Source organism: Drosophila bipectinata, chromosome XL, assembly GCF_030179905.1.
Source record: "Drosophila bipectinata strain 14024-0381.07 chromosome XL, DbipHiC1v2, whole genome shotgun sequence".
Classification (NCBI taxonomy): Eukaryota; Metazoa; Arthropoda; class Insecta; order Diptera; family Drosophilidae; genus Drosophila; species Drosophila bipectinata.
In genome coordinates, this window is record NC_091734.1 from 10,901,337 (window position 1) to 10,927,440 (window position 26,104).

A 26,104-nucleotide genomic window follows, 5' to 3' on the forward strand; every position below is an offset into this window, starting at 1 on the left:
GTGGCAGGATCTAATAGAAAGAAATATGAAGTGATAGAAATGCCTTTTCCCTACACCCACACCCCCCGTCACCCCTCTTGTCTGTGTTCCCCTAACCCCTGACCTGACCCACTGACTGAACCGCCCGGACTTCTTTCCGATTTTGTGGGCCACCCGCATATATCCATTGAGCTAAGCAAATTTAATTGAACTGGCCGCAAATGCAATGACCACAGGGGAGAGGGGGTGCAACTATTAGGAGAGGCATAGAGGAGTGCACTGTAAAGAAATTTAGATTATTGTGATTTTTATTTATATTTTATTTTGAATTTCTTTTGGGAGACCATTTGAAAGAAATAAGAGTTTAAAGCTTTCTTATAATTAAAGTTTAGTTGTTTTATATATGTTTTGAAGAAAATAGGTAATGAAATTAATATAGATTAAAGAAAAAAATTGCTAATTTTAATAACATAATTGATAGGAAATAAATTGTAAGACTTTTTTTGAAGAAATTACAGAAATAAAACAATACTGAAAAGTAGAAACATAGATCCATCCATAGATAGTTCCATAGTTTCTTAAAATTCTTTGATAAAAAATATAGAAAGTAAATTTAATAAAAAGTCTAATATAGTTTAATTTTATAGTATTTTTAATCTATTGTTTAAGTATAAATAAATATATTAAATATAAGTTGAAAATAAAAATCACTTAAACCAAACATTAAATAAATTTAAAGAAATAGAACCGAGAGTTTCAAGACTACGTCTTCCAAAGGTCATAGAAATTCAAAATCTCCCATATATATTTTTTTTTGTCAGTGCCCCAGCAGTGAGAAGGGGTAAGTGAGGGTGGGTTTGGTGGCAAGTGGCAAGTGCATATGCATTTGAATGAAAGGAGGCGCTTTTTATGGCATAGATACATGTATGTTCATGGCTCATGGTTATTTTCAACTGCAGCTGTTGCAAAAATATTTATTTGTATTTCGTTGCATGTTGTCCGGTGGTACGTGCCACATGTGCAAGTCAAATCTACTCCACAAAGAGAGAGAGGGGGATGGGGAGGGGAAAGGAAGTGGACAGAATAGCTGCAGATACACAGCATCACACAGAGAGATACAGATACAGAGATACAACTGGGCTATGCTGTGTTCTGGGCAGTGCAGTGCTGTGCAGAGATACTCGTACAAAGGGTAAGAGATAAATAAATCATTAGAAAATAAATAAAGCAGGCAAATAAAATGAAAACAGCCATTGAGTCTGTCGATTGGCATTCGCCTTTGATCTGCATATAATAGTGGAGGTCCTGTGGCAGGATCCAGTCCACCAGCCAGTCTTAGCCGATTGCCCGAGATAATTATTTTCCATTTGCATTAATGCACCGATTGTGTTATTGTGTTTTCCTCTTTGTGGATAAGATTCCACACACACTAACACATTTGCATAATTAAAGATTTTCATTCTCGACCAATATTAGATAAATATTTGAATTTAATTGTAATCCGAATTCTAAAATGCCAGTTCAATGCCAGTTAATTAACCCAATTATGCTCCTCGATTGCCAGTTTTGGGATTTTGTAATTGAAACTTTCTCTCCTCACTTTGTCATCGTTGGTGAGTTATTAAATGGCACTTAATTCTTCTCTCCCTCTTAACTTTTTTCACAGCTGCATTTAATGGTTTAACCCCCTTTTTCGTTAGTCATCACTTTCAGGATCACGACTCTAGAACTCTTAGGACTCTTAGGACTCTAGGGATTTTACGATGCACATTCGATGCCTTTTTGCCCGTCATTCCGCTTGCCAATGTCGTAAAAGGCAATTTTAATTGGAATTATGATTAAATATAAACGAAAAATAATGTCAACTTTTCAGCCAACTTAATAGTGTTGGCCATATAAACAATCATCCCACAGTCACACACCCCCCTGCCAGTACACACACATTCTGGCGGTTTAAGCCAATTTTTATGAGCTCCAAAGCCAAAGCCAAAACCAAAAACGAAAACCAAAGCGAAAGCCAAAACCAAAGCCAATTCGAATCCCCGAAAAGGCCAAGAAGGCGTTTCAATGTGCACACCAAATGTTGCTTCCAAGTATGCACTGCGAGAAAATCAAGATCTATTAAACTTTATTCTAGAAAAAGAAATTTTTAGGTAATTATTAGAAATATTAAAAATATTTTGATTCTTATCCTAAGTATTTTATGTACCATATATTATAAAAACCAAATGTACAAATGTACAAACCAAATATTTATGATTAAGAAAAGATAACTTGGCCATAGTTAGAGGTTATATTCCTCAATGAAAATATGTATGTACATATTGCTCTATAACTTAAAAGAAACTTAAATAAATTATTATTATAAAATAAACAAAATATGTAAATAATTTTGTATACATAAATATATAATAATAAATATAAATATATATTATGAAAAAAGACATAATAATTTATAAGTCTTAGTCAAATTCTATGTACCATAATTTTTCCAGTGCAGAGTTCTTGGTGTTAGAATGAATTTTATGGAGTTCTTACCCTGGGTCGCCCATAAACCCAGAGTCCTGTTTGTCCCAGTGTGTGTGTATGTATGGGTAAGTGTAACTGTGCCAGTGTATGTGTGGCCTTAATGTATGCTTTTAATTAATAAGTGTGCGTCTGTTTATTGTTGCATCCACCATCCAGCAGTGCCCCCGTTGCTCTTCGTCCTACGTCCCTTTTTCCGCAGGATGGCACAACACAGTTTTAGAGCAAACATGGCTGGCTATAAATGTGAGATGCCCTCGTCCTTGTCCTCGTCCTCGCCCTCGTCCTGGTCCTCATCCTTGCCTGCGTCTGTCCTGCCTCTGCCTCTGCGTCCGCGTCTGTCAATAAGCCCATCAAGTGCTTTCTGTAAATTAATTTCATGCTCATCACGGATGTTGTTATTGGCTTTTAATGCGTCCTAGCCATCCAAGGACCCTTTTCCCTTTCCCTTTTTTGGGTTTTCCTTTTTGTTTTTCGCGCCATATGCGCCATACCCTCCCACACCCACCATAATGACGTCATCGAACATCGGGATAAATGCTAGGAAATTATATTATTTACAACTTATGGCTTATGGAGTGTGCTGACTAATGGCAACACAGATTCGAGACTTGCAACTCCACTCACTCAAAACTGTTTAAAAGTTTACGTTCCAGCTGGTTTATAATTCATAAAAATGCGAAAGTTTATTGCTGGATAAAAATAATAATTAATTTATAGAGAAGTTGGATGAGAAAGAATTTCTATTAAGAGGTTTTTCGCTTTTAATGAAGGATTTTCTTAACGTTCGTTCTTTAGAATAAATATTTTTTTGAGAATTCTTTACCTCTTTATGTAACTAAAACATTTTAAAAGTCACCAAGTCTTTAACTAATTTTGAAATATTTCTTTTTACCAACTTAATAGCTGTGGGTTGGCTTTCCTCTTCCAATAATGATGATGATGCATCATTAGGTTGACTAATTTTAATTACGCTGGCGCCTAAATTGCTGCTATCATTTTTAATAATATGCCTTGTCTGCCACTCCCGTGTCCCTCCACTCTGGCTAACACTCTTCACTTTTCACTTGCCGTCTCTTTTCCCTGCCTATTAGACCCTCTCTCTCAGACATCTGTCTGTCCTTTGCGGGTGTTAACTTTTGCAAGCGGCAGATGTTACAGACTTCTTCCCCCTTTTCTGATTTGCATACCCTTCTTTTGGGAATGGTATTTAAGTTTTTTGATGGAAATTGTTACAAATTACATTATAATCTTGATTATACATATTAAATTATTTTTTAATCTTTAGGTTCTCTAATCTTAAGTTTAGGATATCAAGTTTAAGCTCCTCGGGAAAGGGTTTCAATGCGAAATGTTTCAGTGAAGAATGCATTTCAGATGGAAATAATTGAAATTTATGACGAAATAGTTTATTTATGTAATTAAGACTTTAAGAATACATAAATCTTGTCTTAATATACATATCTTTATAATGAAAATCATATATAGAATACTATATAAGTTATTTCAACCAACTTCGTCAAAAAAATTAATTTTGTTTATAAAATGCGCCCATCCCTAACCTTTTTCTGGCTTTTTAGTTCATTAAATGTATCTTTTATCATATAATAACTAATTTAAAGCCTTAAATAAATTAACAAAATTTATAAATAAATAAAAAATGTATAAAAAAGGATACTTTTCTTACGTAACATCCTATTAATTGATCTGTTGGGCATTCCAAGCCACGGTCCATCCTTGCATCTTACAACCAAAGGACTTTCGGATACTTCAGCTTCTGGCTGGTGAGGGGATGGCGGGGTGTTGCACAAAGCCAACAAATTATGCACTCACACACTGACACTGAAAGAAAAAAAGTGTATGCTGGCATCAGTGTGTCGCTATTTGAGTTATGTATGTACGAGTATGTGGAAAGGAAAAGGAGCAGGCACATGCCACATGCCACATGGCACATGGCAGGCTCCACTAAAGGCTCACCCTGGAAACTCCAACCACTTGAGCTTCATGGGTTTCAGTTTATTTTTTTTTTGCTCCTTTGAGGACCGTCAGTCAGTGCTACTCGCTTTCGCAACTTGCAACTTGCTACTTGCAACCTCTTAGTTCCCCATGTCCTGCGTCCTGAGTCCTGCGTCCTGCAGCCTTCGTCCTTTCGGCCCGGCTGACATCTTCTTACTCCATTTGGGCGCGCTGTCGTGTTAATTTAGCGCGAAATATTTGACAAGATGACGCGATGCCGCCAGGCCGCCCGCCACCCGACTTCGGAGCCATTTGCACTTCTCCACCGAAATGCACTGAAAGAAAATAGAATGTACTTTTTAAGAATAAATACCATAATAGAAGAAACAATCTTACTATCTGATGAGGAAATCCTTACTATCTTTTTATATTTAAAAATCTTTCTCCTATAAGGTTTTCCAGTTTCTCCCAGTCCAGGCCAAAACATGCACCGTAACGATCGAACTTCAGCCCTGTCCTGTCCTCCAGCCCTCCTGTCCTGTCCTGCCCCTTTAGCCGCCCTTGTTCCTGCCACTCCTGGATCTGGATCTGTGTGGGTGCAACAGACACTCATATCGATTTATAAGATGCCACACACTCTTGACATTCGACGGCGACTCCACCATCTCAGGCCCGCCTCCTCCAGCATCCTGATGTCCTGGCTGTCCTGGCTGTCCTGGTGTCCCCATGTCCTGGCATCGGTATCTGGCAGGACACTTTTGGCAGAGCTGTGATTGAGCCTCGCGCTCACTTTAAGTGATTTGCTCTCTCCAGCTAATTCGCAGACAATTCAACCTAAAAGCCGCATCTGACTTCTGACTTTTGATTCCCTGACTTTCGACTTCTGACAGCTTCAATGAGGTTCACATTCAGCCATCCGGCTAACCAACTACCCGGCTATCCAAAAGTGTATCCACATCCCATATAAAAGACCTAAACTCCATGAGATTTGGGGCTTGGTTTCAGTTACGGTATCGGGGGAGAGGGATGTGCTCCAGAAGACCTTTCACAAACTTTGTTTTGAATTTATTTTTTGAAGTTGTAAGTCTTTTGAAATTGTTTAAAAAAATTATGACGGAATATGGAAATATTGGCTGTTTAATATTTAAATCTAAATTTAATATTAATGAAGTTTAGGCTCTGAAATGTATAGTTTTATTTAAATCTATAGGGGCTTTGTTGAGACTATTTTTAGATAATAAATACCTTATTATAGATAATAAATATTATGGGTAAGGGTTTAAGGGTTTACTATCTAGAAGAGAACCCAGGATTTATAAAATAATAATGACCATATTATTAGAATGACGAAAGTTATAAAGATTTCTTTTTTAATTTTTTTATTCTTATTAAAATTTCTTTTAAAAATCATTAACTGAATTATTGTGGTAAGCAAACCAGCTTTATAAACCTCTTCTATTCAATACAAAAACTGTTATTATTATAATTACAAAATTATTAATATTAAAAACTATTACAGTGACGAAAGTATCAAGTTACGAATATTTCCCATTCAAAAAATAAACCATAATTTATAAAAACAAAAAAACTATAAGAAAATCAAGGAAATATATCAACATAAGTTGCCTGGATACAAGGACAAACTTCTCAAAACCCAAATCAGCCGCATAATCATCGGCTATCATCATTATCGTCATCCCAATTTTCAAATCTCCAGGTCCCCCATGTTGGTACGATTGAAGGTTGGAAAAGCCCCTACTGAATGTCTGGATGAGAATCTAGGGTGGACCCAAAACCCAAAGCCAGCACCCAACCAACAACACCACCGCCGTCAGACAGAGTCATTTATAAAATTTCCACCAGAACGTGTTAAATGGCGTCAATATTAAAAGTTCAAATATGACGCTGACGACGATGACGACGACGACGACGGCGGGAAAACCGTTGGCAGGACTAGGGACTAGTGGGGTTAAGAAGGAAAATAGGGAGAGGGTTTTGGGAAGGAGAAATTTCAAGGGAAAATGGAGGATGTAGGACGCAGACATAGACAGCAAACGAATCAACAAACGTTGGAGCTATTATCGTTGTCGCAACATCGCACAGCAACACACATACAAGTGCGGCGACATACAAATGCACTCGAAAAAATAATTTTTAAATAATTTAAAGAAATATTCAACATACACAAATGTACATATATAAAGCCGGAGTAACTTTTAAGCTTAAAATAGTGGTAACAACTTATAAAAAGAGGTCTAAACACATATATCTTTAAAGATATGTTTTTGAAGATATTTTTAAGGCTTTATAGGCCTGTTTAAATAATTTTAATAGTAAAGAGTAAATATAATTAACTATTTACTAAAAATATTACACAACAAATACTATGTGGCTTGATTCTAAATATATTTCTTTTTAAAAATATACGCTCTTCCTAAGGTACCTTTTAGAAAACCTCTTTAGAAACGATTAGATTATTGCTTAAAAATTTCTATGAGTCAAACTTTAGAGCTTATATTGATCTTTAACTATCTCTAGATTTTTTTGATAGTTTCAGCTTTAAAATAATCCATACAATTACGTCCTGAGTTTGAAACAAATTGAGAAAAGTTGCTCAAATTTGTATAGTTTTTTGAATTTCAAAGAAAACATTATGAAATCCTTTTTAAAGCCAACAATTTTTCAAATTTTGTTTACTGATTCTGATTAGACAATAAATAAAGCTTTCAAAAAATATTATAAATAATTCAAATACATCTTTTGTAACAGTGTATGCACTTTCGTATACACGCACATATGGTCCTTGTTGCTGTCGCTGATGCTGCTGCTGCTGCTCATCATCATCTTTTGGCGTTAGCAAGTGCTTGGCGGCAACTTCTAATGGCGGCATTATGCGACCCCCTACCACCCCTCCCCCACCCAGTTCCATAACCATCTGTATGGCCCCACTGCTGCCCCGTGCCACACACACACCGCCACTGGCCATGCCCCTCCTGGCAACCCTCTTATCCCTGCATGGGTGCGCCCTGCGCAAAATGAAAATGAAACTGTTGCAAAATCCCATAAAACGGCCAAAAAGCTTTTGTAAATGACGCCAACAGCTGTCGATGGCAAAGCAGACAACGTCGCCGTCCGCCCAATTTGCCAAAGCACCAAAGCCACCCCTCCAAGAGCCCAACGCCTCTGATCGCCCCCTTCCTGACATCTATGTCATCTATATGTGAGTGCACAGCGAGAAAAGGTTGGGGATATTGGGGATTTAGAAAAAATTATATCCATATCATATGGGTTATTATTATCATCATTTTATTAGTATTAATTATTACCTCAAATTTAAGAAATAGCTCAGAAGTTTTTTATATAGATAAATTATAGTTTAATATAGGAAATATTTACTTTTTTTCCAAAAGATCCACTCATAGATATTTAATAAAAACCTGAACATTTAATAGAAACACTTTTAATAATATGTATATCTTTTCCTATATATATTCCTTATATTTATTTTATACTAAACCCTAAATGAAACCATTAAAAACTTCCTTTAACTCTATAAAACCTTTACCAATTTCTCTCCGTGTATATGTGTGTTAGAAACGAAGCTGGATCCTTTGGTGGGTGGCATGGAGGGCAAACGGGGAATGTAACGTGAAGGTTTTGGCGCGTTTTAATAAAGCGACAATGACATTTTATGAATTTTCCACTTTGTTCTGGGCCCACGCCCACCTCTGCCCCCCACCCGCTCATTTTCCCGCCCCCCTCGTGCTGTTTTCATTATTTGTTTGTTTGCTCAGAGCCACAGCCCGCAGTTGACTGGCGGCCGCCAAGTGCACAACGAAAAATAATGGGGTTTGTCTAACAAAACAAATTAATAAAATAATTTTAATTTCAAGTACAGAGAATAGGATGATTATCAAAAGAAAAATAAATGAAAAATTATTTGATTTCTTGGGAAATAATTAAAGGTTTTATGGTCTTCGATTATAAAGTTTAAAACTTGAAATAGTTCATATTTTCTATAAAAATCAGAAACCCCTTAAGATATACCTATAAATTGTTTTAAAATAATAAATGTATAAATTAAAAGTCTCATTATTAATATTGCCATTTTTTTATAATTAATCTTTAAAAAACATACATACATACATTTTTTTTTTCAAGTGTCCTAGACTCCAAAACTCCAAATGAATTGACATTGTCTATGTGTTTGGTGTTGTATACATTTGTGTGTGTGTGTTTGTGTGTGTTTGACAATGAGTGTGGTAGTGTGTGTGTTTGTTGCACAAAGGCGTGTCTCCGTGTGCCTTTTGATATCGGATTTCATTTATAATTAGCTGCAAAGTTAACGGCTGGCTGCCATACCTTGACTTGTGGTTGGTGTGGCCCGGTCAAGTAATTTGCTTGTCAGAGGGTTCAATGGGGTCACCACCCACCGCCCACTGACCATTGCCTCTGGCCGGGGTGGACTTTCTTCACCAGAGGGGCTTTCCTAAGTCACAAGCTCAGGGTTCGAACCTTATCATGTGTCAATGGAAGGAGTTTCGAGCTGTAGGGTTTAAAGAATAAAATTAATTTAAAGGTTTTTGAAGATTTTTTGGGAAATAATACTGAAGCTTAAAGGCTTAGGGTTATGTTATATAGGGGAATATCTATAGATATGGAGCTTGTTTTTAGATTAAAGCTTATTACTTTTAATATTTAGAAAACTTTTACTAAACCAATATTATTAATAAAATATGTTTTTTAAATCCTCATATGTATCTTCTGACACATTTTTTTGCTCCTGTTCCCCCCCAAAAAAAAAATCTAAAATTAACTGTAAAATTACCTAACAATATCCTAAAATAAAAAAAAAGCCAACCATAACCCGAAAACCCCACAGAAATGAAAACCAAACATATCCAATAAAATGGGAAAACAGTGGAGTAATTATGACAACTAATAAACTTTGCCGTTTCCCAGCCATTTCTCCTGTGGCAAATCAAAAACGCTTTTCCCTTAATTTCCCTATGAATGCTTTTCCGCCAAAAACCCCAAACCACCGCTCCATCCCCCACTTCCTCCACCCTCCGGATAAAAACCGAAATAAAACCGAATAATGAAAAAGTTAGAAAGTAAAATGCACGCCCGGTTGCCAAGTGGCAGTCCAAATTAACAGCTAATTACGTGCGAATGAGAACTCTGGCGGGGTAAAATACGGACCAACCGACCAACGGACTGGAGGACACTGGCAGGAGGTGGACAGGATGACAGTCAAAGGACAAGGGGGCGTGACAGGACGGGTATTTGATATTGCAGAGCAAAAAACCAAACACGTACCGGCTGCAAAATGAGATGAGCAGGAGAGCCGGGGCGAGGCGAGGCGAGGAGACCCCCAGATGGATAAACAGGGGCGAGCAAAAAGCAACATTATTTGAATACAAAATTGCCCTTGAAAAGGGTTTTCCATTTCCCCAAAAAAAAAATTCCTATACATGCATAAAAAAAGAGGCGACAGTAAAATAAAAAATAAAAAAGTGACCAAGGCGACAACAAAAGTGACAAATTAGTCAGAGGCGTCGACACTAAAAGCGTTATGATTGGGAAAAGGGTTAAGCCCAAGCCCCCTTTTCCCAAAAAAAAGGGAGAAAAATTACCCCAAAAAGAACGCTTTTGATTTCTCATTCTGGGTAATAATTTAAAGTGAAAACTCTTAAAGCGGAAAAGGGGGAATTTTTAATAAAACATGAGGAGGTTTTATTAAAGTCTGTATTTTGGTAAACATTTTGTAAGCTAATTGAATAAAATTCTTACCTTAAGCCAAGGAGTTTTTAAGATAAAATAACTTTATCCTTCAGCGGAAAAAATCTAGAAAACAAAAATGAAAAGTTAATTTAAATTTTCCAAAATAAAAACTCAAAAAACTTACCTCTTAATACTTGCTTATAATTAAAGGTAATTAAAGGAATTTAAGGACTACCGTTTAAATAGGTGACGAACCGCTACTATATTGAGCTACTATACTATACAATATAACCAAAGAATGAAGAATACTATGTTTTATTAAAAATAAAATCAATGGTTTCAAAGGTTATTAAAAAAGAAGGTAATTAAGTTAAAAATAAGGTATTAAAAGGACTCTTTAAACAATTTCATTCATTATTGTCTCAAAAAAATTAAATATTTGGACATAAAAGTCAAAGTAATACTACTAATACTAATACTACTACCACACTACTATTCTATTACCATTATTATTAACAAATATAATATTTTGACATAAAAATCAAACCAAAACAATTCAAAATTGTTGAAAAAAACGAAAAGTTTATTATTTTTTATAAATTAACAAAAATAAAACATATATTCCCTTGTAATATTATTCATAAACTCCACTTAAATAAATATTCGCTCAATCTCAAGTTGTACTGTAATTTGTTGTTTTGGCAAACAGGAGGGAAAGGATTTTTATATCCTTTTGGGTCAGTGAGCGGCCGCAATTAAAATTCAACGAGCAGAATGCATTTGCTATTGCCAGGATGGGTTTTGGGTGATGGGGGGGAATTCGACCGGGTGTCTGGATGGGTGTGGGTTACAGGGCTACACAGGACTATTGGGGGGTTTAGGATGTCGCCACGCAGGATTTCCAATTGTGGTGTTTTTGTCATAAGACAGCGGCCCAAATCCCCACACGTAGCATCAGCTCCACTCGAAAATGCCCTGTTCCCCGCATAATTACATGCTAAATTGTGTGCCACAAATAACAGAGCATTAAGGGTTGAGATCTCTGAGGAAATTAAGTTCCACAGCACTGGTTAGATATGTACTACTTTAATAATAATAAACAAAAACTTAAATATAAACTAATATTAATATAATGGTTGACAATTTTATTTCATAAATTGTATGACAATATTTATACATCTGCTGATATGTAAGTGTTATTTTTGGAATACAACGATTATAGGCAGACTTTAAGGTATTTCGTCATCTTAGCTGCCATCTTTTTATCAAAAAAAGAATTAAAGTGTCTTATACTTAAAATATTATGTTCTATGTAGGAACGAATATTGTCTCTTGTTACTAATATTCGTTCCTAAATCGTTGCTAACGTTGCATTGTTGTGGTTTTTGCTGGACTCCAAGGATCATCTGCTAGACTCCTTGGATGGCCATTTGCATGTCTGTTTTTTGAGCTTGCTGGTGTATCTCTTCTGTTATCGGGCTTGGCAAATTAACGCCTTAAAAAGGATTTTGTCCTCAAGTGCGGCGCATTTGCATTCGGCCGCCGTTTAATGTAATCTCTATGCTCTCTCTCCACATTCCTGTTCCGTCCTAATAGCAAGCGACGGTGTTCCCGATTTTGGAGGGGTTGGGGTTGGATTTGGGGTTGGTGGCGGTGTTGGGGGGTTGGGCCACGACTTTGATTGGAGGGTTGTTGGTTGGCGGAGCCCTGTCTCCGTTATTGCGTTTTTTCAGATCTAGAATAGCAAGCGGAGCCGGCTCCGCCTTGACGGTGAAGATACCAAAGGTGATTGGTAATTCCTGTTCCACCATAGGATCAATTTCGACGCCAAATGATATATCATCGCCCACGAAAACTTCGTGCAATTCACTGCCGATACGGCTGTAGTTTAGAAAGACACCATTGCGAGCATCCTTTTTTTTTTTAGGGACAATGGAAGCACATTCTTATTATTAGGGGCCTTCGTCTCTAGGGAAAAACAACAACTTACCAGCTCCTTGATGAAAAGAGTTTTGCGTTTAACCACCATCACTGCATGGAACCGCGACACGTATTCGTAGTTCATGATCCAGGTGCAGGATGCATTCCGACCTAGGGTGTTGTCTCCGCGGATCAAGTACATCTTGTCGCCAGTCAAAATGTGCTCCAGATAGAAATTCATTTTACTCGATTTTTTTACGATTTCCTTATTACTTCCGTATGCTAACGTCTTGTGATCAGGTCGAGGCGTCGGAGATGAATGAGAAACTGTATCGACAGTAGCTGTGATCTAAAAAGCGCCGCCTACTTAGTTCGTTCGATTTGAATGAATTTCCAATTCCACAACATATGTTCTTCTACAACATGTCCCGCTATATAAAGATGACAAGTTCCTTGATCTTGGCCGTCGATAACAGTCGATAACAAAGCTTTTGGCGCTTACATCACTAACACACTTGTACGTTGTAACTAGAAATGCGTTAACTAAATGCAATGGGCTTTTCAAAATGTGATTTTTTGGAGACTTTCTAAAAATATGTGCGCATTTGTACGAATTGGAAAAAAATGGAAACAATTTCTTTTTCGTAATAGACATTTTTTTTAAACATAATACAAGCCAATAATAGCAAAAAACAAAATATAATAAATTAATTACACCACACCACTTAATATAAAAACATTTTAGAAGTTAGAAGAAGTTAGTTTAATAAAACTAATAAAATCTATAATTGCTTATTATTAATAGAAAGAAACTACCAAAAGGCTTTAGTTTCTGGGGCGTAAAAATTGTGTTAGATGAATTGTAAATGACTTTTACAATAAAATAATAATGAAAATAATGGTAATATTACAATAAATGCAACATTTTCAGAAGAATTATCTAAGAAACAGTTTTTAGATCCAATTTATATAGAAAAATCAAAGCACTTATATAAAATGATCTTTTATAAGATTTTTAAAATCTATAAAATGTTTAATTTTAAAATAAATAACATAAGCTTCTCCAAAGCAAGCAAATTAGAACCATCTCTATGGCGCGATTTAAATGTAATATTTTACAACACTGGTTAAGCCAGCACCTGGCCGCCAGTGCTGGTTTTTTGAAAAGCTTCTGCATAAATAATTGCCAAAAATAATTGGCTCCGGCGTAATTAGCTGGAATTCGGGGAATCCTTTCGCCAGGATGACAACGCAGGACTCTCACCACCCACCACCCCCAACACCCACCCCACCCCGTTCGCAATTCTAAAAATCAAATACTAAACAGAAACAGGTGGCTGGTGGGGGAGCATGGGTTACCGGGTAGCCGGGTATACGCCGGCAAATGCAGTGAGCCAAAAATAATGAACTCCAAATGAAGTAAAACAAAAAGAAAACACAGTTTTAATTATTCATATTTCATTAGTGAACAGCGTGAGCGTAGCAGGAGCCGTAGTCGGCGCTGTGCCGGTGATGGTGCCGGTGCCGGCGGAACAGGTCGAGGGAGCTGGTAAAGGCGATGTGCCATATAAAATTTATAAAAATCAAAGTAAGGAAAAGCTGAAGGAGCCGAGCAGCAGGTCCAGGTCACTCGGCGCGGAATGAAACAAAAGGAAATGTCGGAAACGAATCTGGATACACATCATCATTTGTCTTGGCAGGAGTGGCCGGAGGATGTGGCAGGAGAGTGGGGCAACCGAGGAGCTCTTTTAGGCCGGGGCACATTGATGAATGAAGTGCGTAGTGGCTGAAGTGACTGAAATGACTGGAACGGCTGAAAGGCCAAAGGACCAAGACCAGGACCAGGACCAGGACCAGAACCAAGACCAAAAGGCAGGCCGCATTAAAAATGCACACGCAATCAGAAAATGCTTCACGGCGGGCTCATAAAGTCAGGACGCAGGGCCAGCCGTAGGAGTCGGCTGATGGATCAGCAGCCTCAGATAAGACAGGAAAAGGTGGAGACGATGGGCGATGCCAATGGAGATGGAGGCATTGCCAAGCCGTTCCGGGGTAATGAGTCAGTTGAAGTGGGCCCGCCGACGTCAAATTTTGTACAAGTAAGCTCCTTTTGAGCCAGGCCTCGCGCCGGTTGCCGGCAATTTATAATTTGTTTGAGGGCTTTCAGCGGCCTTTCAAGGCAATTACCCCGTACGGAGGACCCTCGGCCATCCACCCATCTACTCACCCGCACGGTCACCTGGATTTACCTTTTGGGTGAAAGCGGCAAACACAAACGGCAACACCTTAGCAGCATTTCGGCTCGACTGGCTGCGAACTTTGGCACCAGTCCTGGGTTCGCTTACTGGGTCAAATGGACTGGCACTGGCTCGGTAGCCGGAGCTGGATCTGAAGGTGGCCGGTTGATTTATTATGGCCATGGCTAGCCCCCGGAACCGCTGAGGATGTTTTCTTTGACGCGGCACGTTCGTCCAGTTCTGGGATATGCGTGGGTGGACGCTGCGAAAAAAAAATGAGGATATGTTGGGAGGGTCTTTAAAGAGGAATAACTTTTGATTTTCTTAGCAGCTTAAATATCTTGGCCTAGTCTAGTATTTTAAGATTATGTTAAGGTAGTTAGTGAACCTTTTCTAATTAAAATGTAATTTATAATAAAAAGGAAATACTAGGGCACCCCGTTTAAGATTTCCAAATATTTTTATTTTTGGTGTATCCCGGTCCAGTAAACGAACACGTAGCGATTGACCCGTAAGTCTAGGTCGCTGATTTCCCATTGACAGGCCAAGGACTTTACCCATTTGTTCATCCGGAGGGAGCTGAGAATGTAAGACTGGCAAATGGAATTTGGGTTTCCACTTAATATAGTTGCCATTTGTAGATTCGTATTAAAATGCAAGCTCTTCCATGCTATTAATATTCCATTGCGTATTCGCGCGAGAATATATTCCATTTTTAATAACACGAAACTTTATGAAAATTTTATAAATAAAAGGCAAGGATGACGGTACAGGGGTAGTAGTGCCCCACAGTGCTCGAGTCCTTCGGTAGTCCGTCGGCGGGACGAAAAGGAAAGGAAAGCTCAAAAGTCAAAGCAAACACTGGGAAATCTCTCAGCACAGCACTGGGCAATCCTGGAATCCAGAACCTAAAGGGGCAAAATTGCGCAATGAACCCCACTCGAAAGGTAGCCACCCACTTCCACTCCCCCATCCACCCACGGCCATACAAAAAAAAAAAGGAAAAACAAAAAAAAAACAATTGAAATGTGAATATTAAATATACAAGTACAAGTTGCCCGTTAGTGAGCTCTGGCATTGTTTGTTGCAGCACCTTGCATGCGGCGCAGATCCACAAACACCCACGGAGTAGGAGGATGAGGAGGAGCCAACCATCCACCCAACCAACGCTTGGCGGCAACTCCCCGCGGCGTCATTGTGCGCTCCTTGGCTCCAGGAGGCAGCGGGAAATGCCATTTGATGGCATTTAGATGGGATCGCTGATTGATGTTACTGGCTTCTCTCCCCGAATTCCCAAAGCCAGCCAGGCCACCCCATCCTCGCCCGGCAGGAGTGTGTGGGAGTCACATTGCCCGAAGGACTTCAGCAGCTTGGAGACTCTGGCAAGTAGGAGGCTTAAAGATTGGATTCCATTCCGCTTAAGAAGTTTGTCAAAATGTGGCTTAACCAGAAATCAACTAATTTTGGGGGTTTTTTCAAAAAAGGTATACCATGTAGTTCTTAAAATATTTTTCTTTTATGATTATGATAATAATTTAAGAAAGTTATTAGTGGTTTTTTACATAAAAAGCATTATTTATATGAAGGTTTATTCATTCAAAGGTGAGAGGCTTATTATTTAATTGGGTTTTATAAAAGAAAGTCGGATTAAAATGAAAGCTCAATAAATATATCAAAGATATACATAGTAATATATTCTGGCTTAGATCTGATTTATAAATTAAAAATATATATAATCTAAACATAAATTTAATAAGAAGCATTATTTATATAAAGCATTATATATATTAAATGGTTGAAAGGTGAGTGGTTTATTATTTAAGTAGGTTTCATACAAGAAAGTCGGATTAAAATTCAAACCTCAAGATCTATAATATAAATATTGTGATACATTATTAACTAAAATAAAAATTAAGATCTGGCTTGTTAATTAAAAATAAATATAGTCTAAAAATCATCATTTACACTATAACTTGTTAAGTTCTCTAAAATTTTTCCCAAAAACGTAATCTAAGCTTTGTCCATCGCAGCCCGTCAGTTAAACTAAGATCCTTGTTTTTTGGGGAAAGTTTCAGCATAAAAATCAACCTATATATAGCTCGGGATAGCCTGGGAGAGCCAGGGATTTTTATATATGACCAAAAACCCAGTAAATTCAAAGCCATCAGACCAGCAGCCGGCTGCATATGTGTAATGCATGCAACGAGGCACATTAATTAAATAAAAATTGATTTTCCAAGCGCATGAAATGCAATCAACGACGAGCCGAGGCTTCGGCTTCAAGTGGGTCCATGTGGCTCGAATCCAGGACACAGGACACTGGACATCAGACATGGGACACTGGACACCATGGACACTATGGATAGACACCATGGACCACTCTGCCGTGTTGTCAAATGGAGTTAACAAAGTTTACGCTTTTTGCGCGCTGCTGTCTCATTCTGTTGTTGCTTTTTTCTACCAACTGGCTTTATTTTTTATACTTTTACATTCTTTCCTTTTTTTTTTTTCGTTTTTGTATTTTTATTTATTTATTTATTTTGTATTTTTGTGACCGCTCTTTTAATTTTTTGTACACATCGCACATCGTATATGGATAAGTATATAATGTGCAAACTGGATGGATCCTGGCCTGGCCTGGCCCGGTCTGGATGGATGGATCCTGTAGCCATGGTGCCCGTCTCGTTGCCGTCCCACATCCTCGTCCCACCTCTATCTGGTCCGTTTCGCCTTTTATCCTTTTGGCCACAACGGCGGCAATGAGTTTATTGTGCGCTGTCGCTTTTTGGCCGTATTTAAACCACAGCAAGTCATCAGGCAAATTGAATTTTCAACGTATGGTCGCACATTGCGTTGCACCACGCCGTGTCACGACACCACCCCCACCACCACCCTCCTGGACTCACTAGCCATCCCGCCTTCCCTGCTTTGTCGCATCTTTTTCTATCCATGTAGCCGTTGGTCCTTAACCCACTAAGATATGTATTATTATTAAACAAGTTTTATTCATTACTTCAGTTTAAAGGAGGTTCACCTGCCTGTTTTTGGGTTTATATTTCGGAGGAAATCTTTGAAGGTGGAGCTTGAAGTTTTCAGAACTTGTCCCCCTTATTATTATAATTATAAATGGACTTAGTTAGTAGTTAATATTTCAAGGAAACACATATTTTTAATCATTTTGAGGATTTGAGAGAAACTATAATTCTTTTAGGAGACTTTCCTTTATAGGTAAATATTTAAATATTTCTTCTATGTTCGAAATACCTCATAATTCTTTTAACTTTAGGTTACAGCCTCTAACTTAGAGCCTTTTTTAGTTCGAAGTATTTAAGTGTTACTATAGAAAAATATTATCTCTAATTTTAATAGATTGACAGGCACTATGAAAATGATGCTCTTATAAGATGCTGAGATAAGATATCTCTCATAGGATATCGGCTTTATGTTAAATACGTCTGGATTGGAATTATCTCTTACCTTTTAAAACTTTAAGTTACATTTTTTAGTTTTTATAACATAATTTTTAATATAATATAGAAAAGAATATGTACTTTATACAAATTTACAGTGATAATTGAAAGAAACTTTTTTTTCTTCAAAAACAATTGCCCTTATTCTAACTTCTCCAACTTGAAGTTATACCTTTTTTTTGGAGTTTTAGCACTAACTTCAGCCTTTATGGAACTGAAATCCATACTTCTCTTAGGAGATCTGCCTCTACAACCAATTATTTTATATAAAGAGGTATCTATTCCTTCAATATACCTCTGAGCTCCACAAACTTTAAAGTGAGAGCTTCTTTTTTGGAGTTCTTACCTGTTGAGTTGTTAATTTATTAGAAAATAGATACTTAAAATTAATTTGGTTCCTTAATGGAAATGATATACATATTTCCCTAAAAAGACTATTCTTTTTAACGCTCGACTATAACGCTTTTATTATAATCCTCGACTTTGAAAAAATAAATATTGTGTATTTTTAAAACTATATATTCTTAACAGATATTCTTAAGATGTTTTTATCCAGATAATTTCCTGCATTTTTTATAGTATTATTTAGTAAATAAAGTGTCCTGTTCATAAATATTTCATCAGAGGGTTAAAGCCTTGGCTTTCGCTGTCAGTGGCTGTATAACATTTCCATCTCGCTTTTATCAGCACGGTCAGCGACTGTCTTTTATACCCCTTAGCCCCCGTGCTCTCTCCCCTGCCAGACCTCGGCCCAACCAGGGGAAGCCCCTGATGACCCCACCCAGCCCCGGGCCCGGTGCATTTGCTTGCTTCGTTTCTCGTTACAAAATTACCCACGATAAAAATTGAATTACTTCGTCGTCGTTGTCGTGGTCGCCTCTTCTTTTCACTCCCATGACGCGCCCATGTCCTTATTTAAGGCAGGGGCGTAGTTTAACAATTAATTTATTAAAAAATACAAAAAAATATAGGTCTAAAGTTAGAGAATTATCTGAGTGTTAATTCTTTTGTGGTCTTGGAAGCCCTCTTAGTCCCTCTTGGTGGAAGGCCTACGCCCCTGCCCTGTTCCCTACTCAGACGACACTGAAACTGTCGCCAGGCCGAGTCCTGTGTGACTCCGTCTAATGATAAATGAGCTGCAATGGATGACAGCGAATCAACTTAAGTGTATTGCTCTGCTTCACACACCCACACTCCTGGCTGGATGGTCTTAGTCCTGGAACAGGATCAGAATCACTAGTAGGTAGTAGGGGTAAGAGAACCATGGGGTAAGAGGCAAAAATGGTCCAAAGAGCCTTTAGCCAATGCACTTTCCCCCTTAACATTTTCCTGTTTTTTGCTCGTGTTTACGTTTCACTTCAAAATTCCGCTATCCTGCTGCACTAAATATTTACATGGATCCTGGAACGGGGCAAAAAATGGAGGGACTTTGGCTACAAAAACAAGAAACTTGGCAAGTGTAAGTGAGATACTTTAAAAAGCGGGCAAGAAACTTTTGCCAAAGTTCCCTCCGCTCATTATGCGTCATGGGAGTTCGGGAGGGTAATGGGGGCTCACTGGATCTGGAGAAGGGGTCTTAGACGGAGGGCATAATCAGTAAATTGGACGCAACTTCGACTCGAGGAATGGGGATGGCCAAGAGAAGTGGTGACTAGGCTAGACGTGAAACAGCTGCGCAAAAAAGGCCAGAGACCATAAAGCCCATTAGCCAAGTTCAAAGACACGAAATATGTGCGCCACTTATTGGAATTTTTGCCACTTCAATATATGGTTTTTAAATCAGTTCAGATGGTGAAGGATAAGCCTTATAGAAGGTTTTTCTTTAAGAGAAATAGAGCCACTTTCCACCTAAAAGTATTTCCCCCAAATGAGACCTCACATTATTGCATCATACATATATGAAATTTTATTAATAAAAACGAAAAAATTACATATTACCAATAAGTGTAAGATATTATAATAAATTATTTAGGATCATAGGATTAAAAAACCGAATATCATTGCAAAGAAAAAATCGTAGTAAGAATCGTATTAGATGAAGCTGGAATACTACAGTGGGAATGTTTCGAAGGCAGGGGTCGAGGGCGATGGTCGATGGTCAATGGTCGAGAGTTGAGAGTAGAATGGTCTTCTACTTCTCCAGGCAGCGGGCTTCGTCCTTGGGAACACAGGACTGGGCGAGCCAGTCGAAGCGCTCCTTCTTGTCGCAGCGGAGGTGGACGAACTTGTGCTTGCCGGACTTCTTCAGTTCGCAGCGGTAGTACTTCCGGCAGTCACGGACATCAGGGATGGCGTCGTCCTCGTCGCACTCCTCGCCCTTCTTCAGCTTCTTCAGCACATCCTTGACGTACTGCTTCTTCTCCTTGGAGCTCAGCTCGTTGTCCTCGCTATCGTCCTTCTCGTTCTCCTTGGGGCCCTGCGACTCGTTCTCCTTTTCTTCTTTGGAGTCTTTCTTCTCCTTTTCCTTGCTGTACTTGTCCTTGCTATCCTTGTCCTTCTTCTCCTTGCTGTCCTTCTCCTCGGAAGCGGGCTTCTTCTTATCCTGCTCCTCGCCGGACTTGGGCTTGGACTTCTCCTCTACAGAGGCGTTCTCGTTGGAGGCAGGAGGATTCTGGGCGGGCTGTTCCACGCTCTCGGCAGTCTCAGGGCTGTTGTTGCTTGGCTTCTCGGCCTGTCCGGGCTGCTGGGGGACCTCGGGCTGCGACGGGATCTGGGGCTCTTCGGGCTGGGCAGGAGCGGGAACAGGAGCCTCGGTGGTCGGCTTGCGCCAGCTGTTCACCCAGTTTTGCCAATTGGGCCAGAAGGGAAGAGGGCGGTGGGGTGCCACGGGATTGACGGCACCATTTCCAGCAGCATTCGAGCCGGCGGCCTCTCCATTCTGTCCCGGGAGATGAGGTCTCCAGAACGGTGGCACGAAGGGTGCGTTAGGTCGTTGCTGCCAATTCCAAGAACCAGATCCGCCAGGCAGGGTAGGAATCGATGGAATGACCGAACCAGTTGGTGGGTTAAGCGGAGCATTTGGGTCCGCAGGCGATCCAGACGAAGAGCCTGGGGCACCACCAGCGGGAGATCCAGCCGCGGCACCAGATGAAGAACCTGGGGCACCTCCAGCAGCAGATCCAGAAGAACCTGGAGCACCACCAGCAGGGGATCCAGCAGCGGCACCAGATGAAGAGCCTGGAGCACCACCAGCTGGAGATCCAGAAGAGCCTGGAGTACCACCAGCAGCAGCGTCAGAAGATGAGCCTGGAGCACCACCAGCAGCAGATCCTGGGGCACCACCAGCAGGTGATCCTGCAGCGGCACCAGATGAAGAGCCTGGAGCACCACCAGCTGGAGATCCCGAAGAGCCTGGAGCACCACCAGCAGCAGCGCCAGAAGATGAGCCTGGAGCACCACCAGCAGCAGATCCTGGGGCACCTCCGGCAGAAGAGCCTGGTGCACCACCAGCAGGGATGTTGGGATCAGCAGGGGTACCTCCTGCGGGAATGTTGGGGTCAACAGGAGCACCAGGAGCAGCGGTAGAACCAGCAGGAGCGTTGGGATCAACAGGAGCTCCAGGAGCAGCGGTGGAGCCAGCAGGAGCGTTGGGATCAACAGGAGTTCCAGGAGCAGCGGTAGAGCCAGCAGGAGCGTTGGGATCAACAGGAGTTCCAGGAGCAGCGGTAGAGCCAGCAGGAGCGTTGGGATCAACAGGAGCTCCAGGAGCAGCGGTAGAACCAGCAGGAGCGTTGGGATCAACAGGAGTTCCAGGAGCAGCGGTAGAACCAGCAGGAGCGTTGGGGTCAACAGGAGCTCCAGGTGCCGCGGTAGAACCAGCAGGAGCGTTGGGATCAACAGGAGTTCCAGGAGCAGCGGTAGAGCCAGCAGGAGCGTTGGGATCAACAGGAGCTCCAGGAGCAGCGGTAGAACCAGCAGGAGCGTTGGGGTCAACAGGAGCTCCAGGTGCCGCGGTAGAACCAGCAGGAGCGTTGGGATCAACAGGAGTTCCAGGAGCAGCGGTAGAGCCAGCAGGAGCGTTGGGATCAACAGGAGCTCCAGGAGCAGCGGTAGAACCAGCAGGAGCGTTGGGATCAACAGGAGCTCCAGGTGCCGCGGTAGAACCAGCAGGAGCGTTGGGATCAACAGGAGTTCCAGGAGCAGCGGTAGAACCAGCAGGAGCGTTGGGGTCAACAGGAGCTCCAGGAGCAGCGGTAGAACCAGCAGGAGCGTTGGGGTCAACAGGAGTTCCAGGAGCAGCGGTAGAACCAGCAGGAGCGTTGGGATCAACAGGAGCTCCAGGAGCAGCGGTGGAGCCAGCAGGAGCGTTGGGATCAACAGGAGCTCCAGGAGCAGCGGTAGAACCAGCAGGAGCGTTGGGATCAACAGGAGTTCCAGGAGCAGCGGTAGAGCCAGCAGGAGCGTTGGGATCAACAGGAGCTCCAGGAGCAGCGGTAGAACCAGCAGGAGCGTTGGGATCAACAGGAGCTCCAGGAGCAGCGGTAGAACCAGCAGGAGCGTTGGGATCAACAGGAGCTCCAGGAGCAGCGGTAGAACCAGCAGGAGCATTTGGGTCAGCGGGCTCCCCAGGAGCAGCGGTAGATCCAGCAGGAGCATTTGGGTCAGCGGGTTCCCCAGGAGCAGCGGTAGATCCAGCAGGAGCATTCGGGTCAGCGGGTTCCCCAGGAGCAGCGGTTGATCCAGCAGGAGCATTCGGGTCAGCGGGTTCTCCAGGAGCAGCGGTAGATCCAGCAGGAGCATTAGGGTCAGCGGGCTCCCCAGGAGCAGCGGTTGATCCAGCAGGAGCATTCGGGTCAGCGGGTTCTCCAGGGGCAGCGGTAGATCCAGCAGGAGCATTAGGGTCAGCGGGTTCTCCAGGGGCAGCGGTAGATCCAGCAGGAGCATTCGGGTCAGCGGGTTCTCCAGGAGCAGCGGTAGATCCAGCAGGAGCATTCGGGTCAGCGGGTTCCCCAGGGGCAGCGGTAGATCCAGCAGGAGCATTCGGGTCAGCGGGTTCTCCAGGGGCAGCGGTAGATCCAGCAGGAGCATTAGGGTCAGCGGGCTCCCCAGGAGCAGCGGTTGATCCAGCAGGAGCATTCGGGTCAGCGGGTTCTCCAGGAGCAGCGGTAGATCCAGCAGGAGCATTAGGGTCAGCGGGCTCCCCAGGAGCAGCGGTTGATCCAGCAGGAGCATTCGGGTCAGCGGGTTCTCCAGGGGCAGCGGTAGATCCAGCAGGAGCATTCGGGTCGGCGGGTTCCCCAGGAGCAGCGGTTGATCCAGCAGGAGCATTCGGGTCGGCGGGTTCTCCAGGAGCAGCGGTAGATCCAGCAGGAGCATTCGGGTCAGCGGGTTCTCCAGGAGCTGCGGTTGGTCCTGCAGGAACGTTGGGATCGGCAGGTTCTCCAGGAGCAGCGGTAGTTTCAACGGGGGCGTTAGGATCGGCAGGAGTTCCAGGGGCATCGGTTGTTTCGGCGGGACTGTTGGGGTCAGCAGGAGTTCCAGGAGCGGGAGTGGTTACTTCAGGTGCGCTCGGGTCGACTAGGCCAGGTTCATTAGTAGATCCTTCCGGTGCGTTGGGGTCCAGAGGGGAGTTTGGATCGATTGGAGCATTGGGATCGACTTCTCCTGGTGCTGTCGTAGTGGCTGCAGGAGCGTTGGGATCAAGAGGAGCATTGGGATCAAGAGGAGCGTTGGGATCAAGAGGAGCATTGGGGTCAACTTCTCCTGGGGCGGCGGTGGTAGTTTCGGGATCGAGGGGAGCGTTGGGGTCGGTGGGTGGGGTGGTGTCCTCCGATCCGGGTGCCAGAGTGGTTTCTCCGGGAGCCTGCGTGGTGGTGACGTCCTGGCTGGGGGCAGTGGACTCTGTCTCGACAGCTCCGTCAGCGCCAGTGGTGGTAGTTTCCTTCACAGGAGCAGTAGTCTCAACGGGCGCCAACGTGTTCTCAGCAGGGGCAGCACTGGAAGCGATGCCGGGTCCTTCGGTGGAGCTCTCGTTGGGAATGGGATTGCTCTCCACGAGCGAAGCGGACTCGCTGACCGGACTGTCGGTGATGGTCACCATCTTGGCGACAGCCGCCGTGGGAGCCTCCACAGCCGCCGACTTGACGGCCACACAGATCTCCAGACCGTCGGTGACGCAGCGGGTGTTGAGCGGGCAGGCCACCACCGGGCCGACGGTCACATCGTCGAGGCAATCCTGGTAGGAGAGAGGTCCCACACACACGGCGCTCTTGCCGCCGCACTTGAGTCCTGCGGCAGCGGCATTCACCTGGTTTCTTGCCACCAAAGAGGTAAGCTGGAAAAGAGAACACAATACTATGAGATTATCCGGACTAGAAGCCATCTATGGTGTGGGTGGAGTTGGTCAGAATGTTGTGTGTATCGCCTCGGAATACTTGGGTTGTGGGAGGATTATTGGTTTCGATTCACTTGCATATGTTATTTTCGTTTGGTCGCCGAAAGATTTGAACGTTATCCAAAGGAGCATGAATCCCGGTAGCTACCGGACGGTAACGAGTTAACGGGTGTACGATTTCGGATTCGGATTCGATTTTGATTCGGTGTTGTTCGGCGTATCCAAGTGCCGCACCCAATGATTTTCAAATAAAATACACCTCGTCAGTATGAAAGCCAAACGAATAGGGAACGGGAAAAAAAATGCAAAAAAAAAAATAAAATAATAGAAATCCATGAATCCATAATGGCACTACAATGGATCCTATACGGATCTTGGCCGGGACGCGATTTTTGGGTTGATATGACCGGCTGGTATTATGCAATTACCACTAGCAACACCAGAAATCTGGTGGATCGGTTCGTTGTCATCGTCGTCGTTGGGGATGTGTTTTCGGTTCGAATGAAGAATCGTTACTATCCCTGGTATGGCCAGCAGACGGTATTATATGCAAAATTTCCGCAGATATCATGTCCCACAACAAGAATCATCTCTGACGCTAGCCAAATACGCGATAATCGCTTGTTTGTTCCATCCTAAAGATAAGCATGGAGCTAAACCAATTTATGATGCTGCGGCTGGAGATATACATGTATTCTCGTTATAAGCTCGTTAGCCCCAAAAAAATAAAATGTATGTTTTTATATGCAATTTAAGGGTATTAGCACGCACTTTACGATTCTTATGATTCATTGTGAGAGTTATCGCTCACGGAGATCCATAACACCCCACGACCCACAACCCAATGCTACGTAATCGTAATCTTGAACTAGAAAATAAATGTTGACTTAGCGGGCTGCGCATTTCCGTTGACTGAAGTCTTTGCTTTATTTGCCTCCGCCTGGAAAGATAAATAAACAGATCGCTGTCCAGATTTTCGGGGGCGTTGTGAGATAATCTCTTTCCTGTCTCTGTTAGATTTCTGTTAGATCTGTTTCCCTTTTGGGGCGGAACTTGAGCGGCGTGGGGTCGTCAGTCGTTCTGGAGGAGTGCAATTGCCCCCGGAATGACGCAGGCGATCCCCTGACATGAGATAAGTATTAGTTATCTGATTACGATCCAGCTGCGATCTGCTGTCACCGCTGTCAGCCGAGATAAGCAACAATGCACGGGCCAAGAGCTTTAAGGGATCACCCAGTTATACAATTTGACAAAAAATCTGAGTCTGGTCTGAGGGAATTTACGATCCCAAAGGTCGCACACTCCCATGAAGGTTGGACTGGACTCGGCGTATCACTGCCCTTAACGATTCAATTAAGAAAACCCCAGAAGGCCTCCACAATTAGCATATGAAATGGATACAGAGAACCGATACAGAGATGGGGTAGCCAGCGCCGACCCCCAAAGGGTCATAACATCTGGCCAGGGTCCCAGCCTTTGAACTTTCTGTTTTCAGCCCTGTTTCGTATGCCCTTTGAGCCATTTGTGCCAGCCAGGTGAATGCCGCATGAAAATTGAACAATTAAGTGGAATTTGCTTTATTTCTCTCCTCTTTTTTTTATGGACAACCATTAATGCGGTTAAGCCATACAACAAAAATGAAAAATCATGTGCGGGCGAAATATATGTATTTACATTCAAAAAATCCAAAAAAAAAAGCAGAGAAATATAGGGAAAATACAATGCAGTCCCAGTCACATTGCGGTTTTCATGTGTCTAGACAATACAATGAATTCAGTTAGTCATATATTTGTCCATTATCAAATATGTATACACTGAGCGCAAATAAAACACCTGACACCAAAGACTTGGCCAAACTTTTCCAGCTCTTCTAGTCAACAAGAGATTAGGATTCTAATGTTTAACCTTTCTGCGAATTAGATAATTATAGTCATAAGTCTGCAAATTGGTTGTACATA

The 26,104-nt window shown here is 42.0% G+C and overlaps 2 protein-coding genes and 1 long non-coding RNA gene across 3 annotated transcripts; all 3 read right to left on the bottom strand.

Annotated features, from left to right (window-relative positions):
• Nucleotides 1–8,629: 8,629 nt before the first annotated feature.
• LOC138927733 (uncharacterized) lies at nucleotides 8,630–10,540 on the bottom strand. The gene is made up of 3 exons (XR_011444193.1): nucleotides 10,370–10,540; nucleotides 10,255–10,308; nucleotides 8,630–9,007 (listed from the first exon to the last, which is right to left on the bottom strand). It is a non-coding gene; the product is annotated as an uncharacterized lncRNA (long non-coding RNA).
• Nucleotides 10,541–11,324: 784 nt separating this feature from the next.
• LOC108120169 (uncharacterized) lies at nucleotides 11,325–12,469 on the bottom strand. The gene is made up of 2 exons (XM_017233706.3): nucleotides 12,176–12,469; nucleotides 11,325–12,098 (listed from the first exon to the last, which is right to left on the bottom strand). Exons 1-2 carry the CDS (start codon nucleotides 12,344–12,346, stop codon nucleotides 11,775–11,777), a joined length of 495 nt encoding a protein of 164 aa, XP_017089195.2. The 5' UTR covers nucleotides 12,347–12,469; the 3' UTR covers nucleotides 11,325–11,774.
• Nucleotides 12,470–19,692: 7,223 nt separating this feature from the next.
• Nucleotides 19,693–24,652, bottom strand: Muc11A (Mucin 11A). The gene is made up of 2 exons (XM_017253883.3): nucleotides 24,575–24,652; nucleotides 19,693–24,086 (listed from the first exon to the last, which is right to left on the bottom strand). Exons 1-2 carry the CDS (start codon nucleotides 24,614–24,616, stop codon nucleotides 19,944–19,946), a joined length of 4,185 nt encoding a protein of 1,394 aa, XP_017109372.2. The 5' UTR covers nucleotides 24,617–24,652; the 3' UTR covers nucleotides 19,693–19,943.
• Between the last annotated feature and the right edge of the window lie 1,452 nt (nucleotides 24,653–26,104).

Bases quoted from the DNA above. Each gene is read 5' to 3' on its own strand.
- LOC108120169 (XM_017233706.3), bottom strand. From the start codon at position 12,346: ATGAATTTCTATCTGGAGCACATTTTGACTGGCGACAAGATGTACTTG. The intron at 12,099-12,175 runs GTAAGTTGTTGT...AAAAAAAAAAAG, and splicing joins CTCTTTTCATCAAGGAGCTG to GATGCTCGCAATGGTGTCTT.
- Muc11A (XM_017253883.3), bottom strand. From the start codon at position 24,616: ATGACAACGAACCGATCCACCAGATTTCTGGTGTTGCTAGTG. The intron at 24,087-24,574 runs GTAATTGCATAA...TCTCTTTTCCAG, and splicing joins GATTTCTGGTGTTGCTAGTG to CTTACCTCTTTGGTGGCAAG.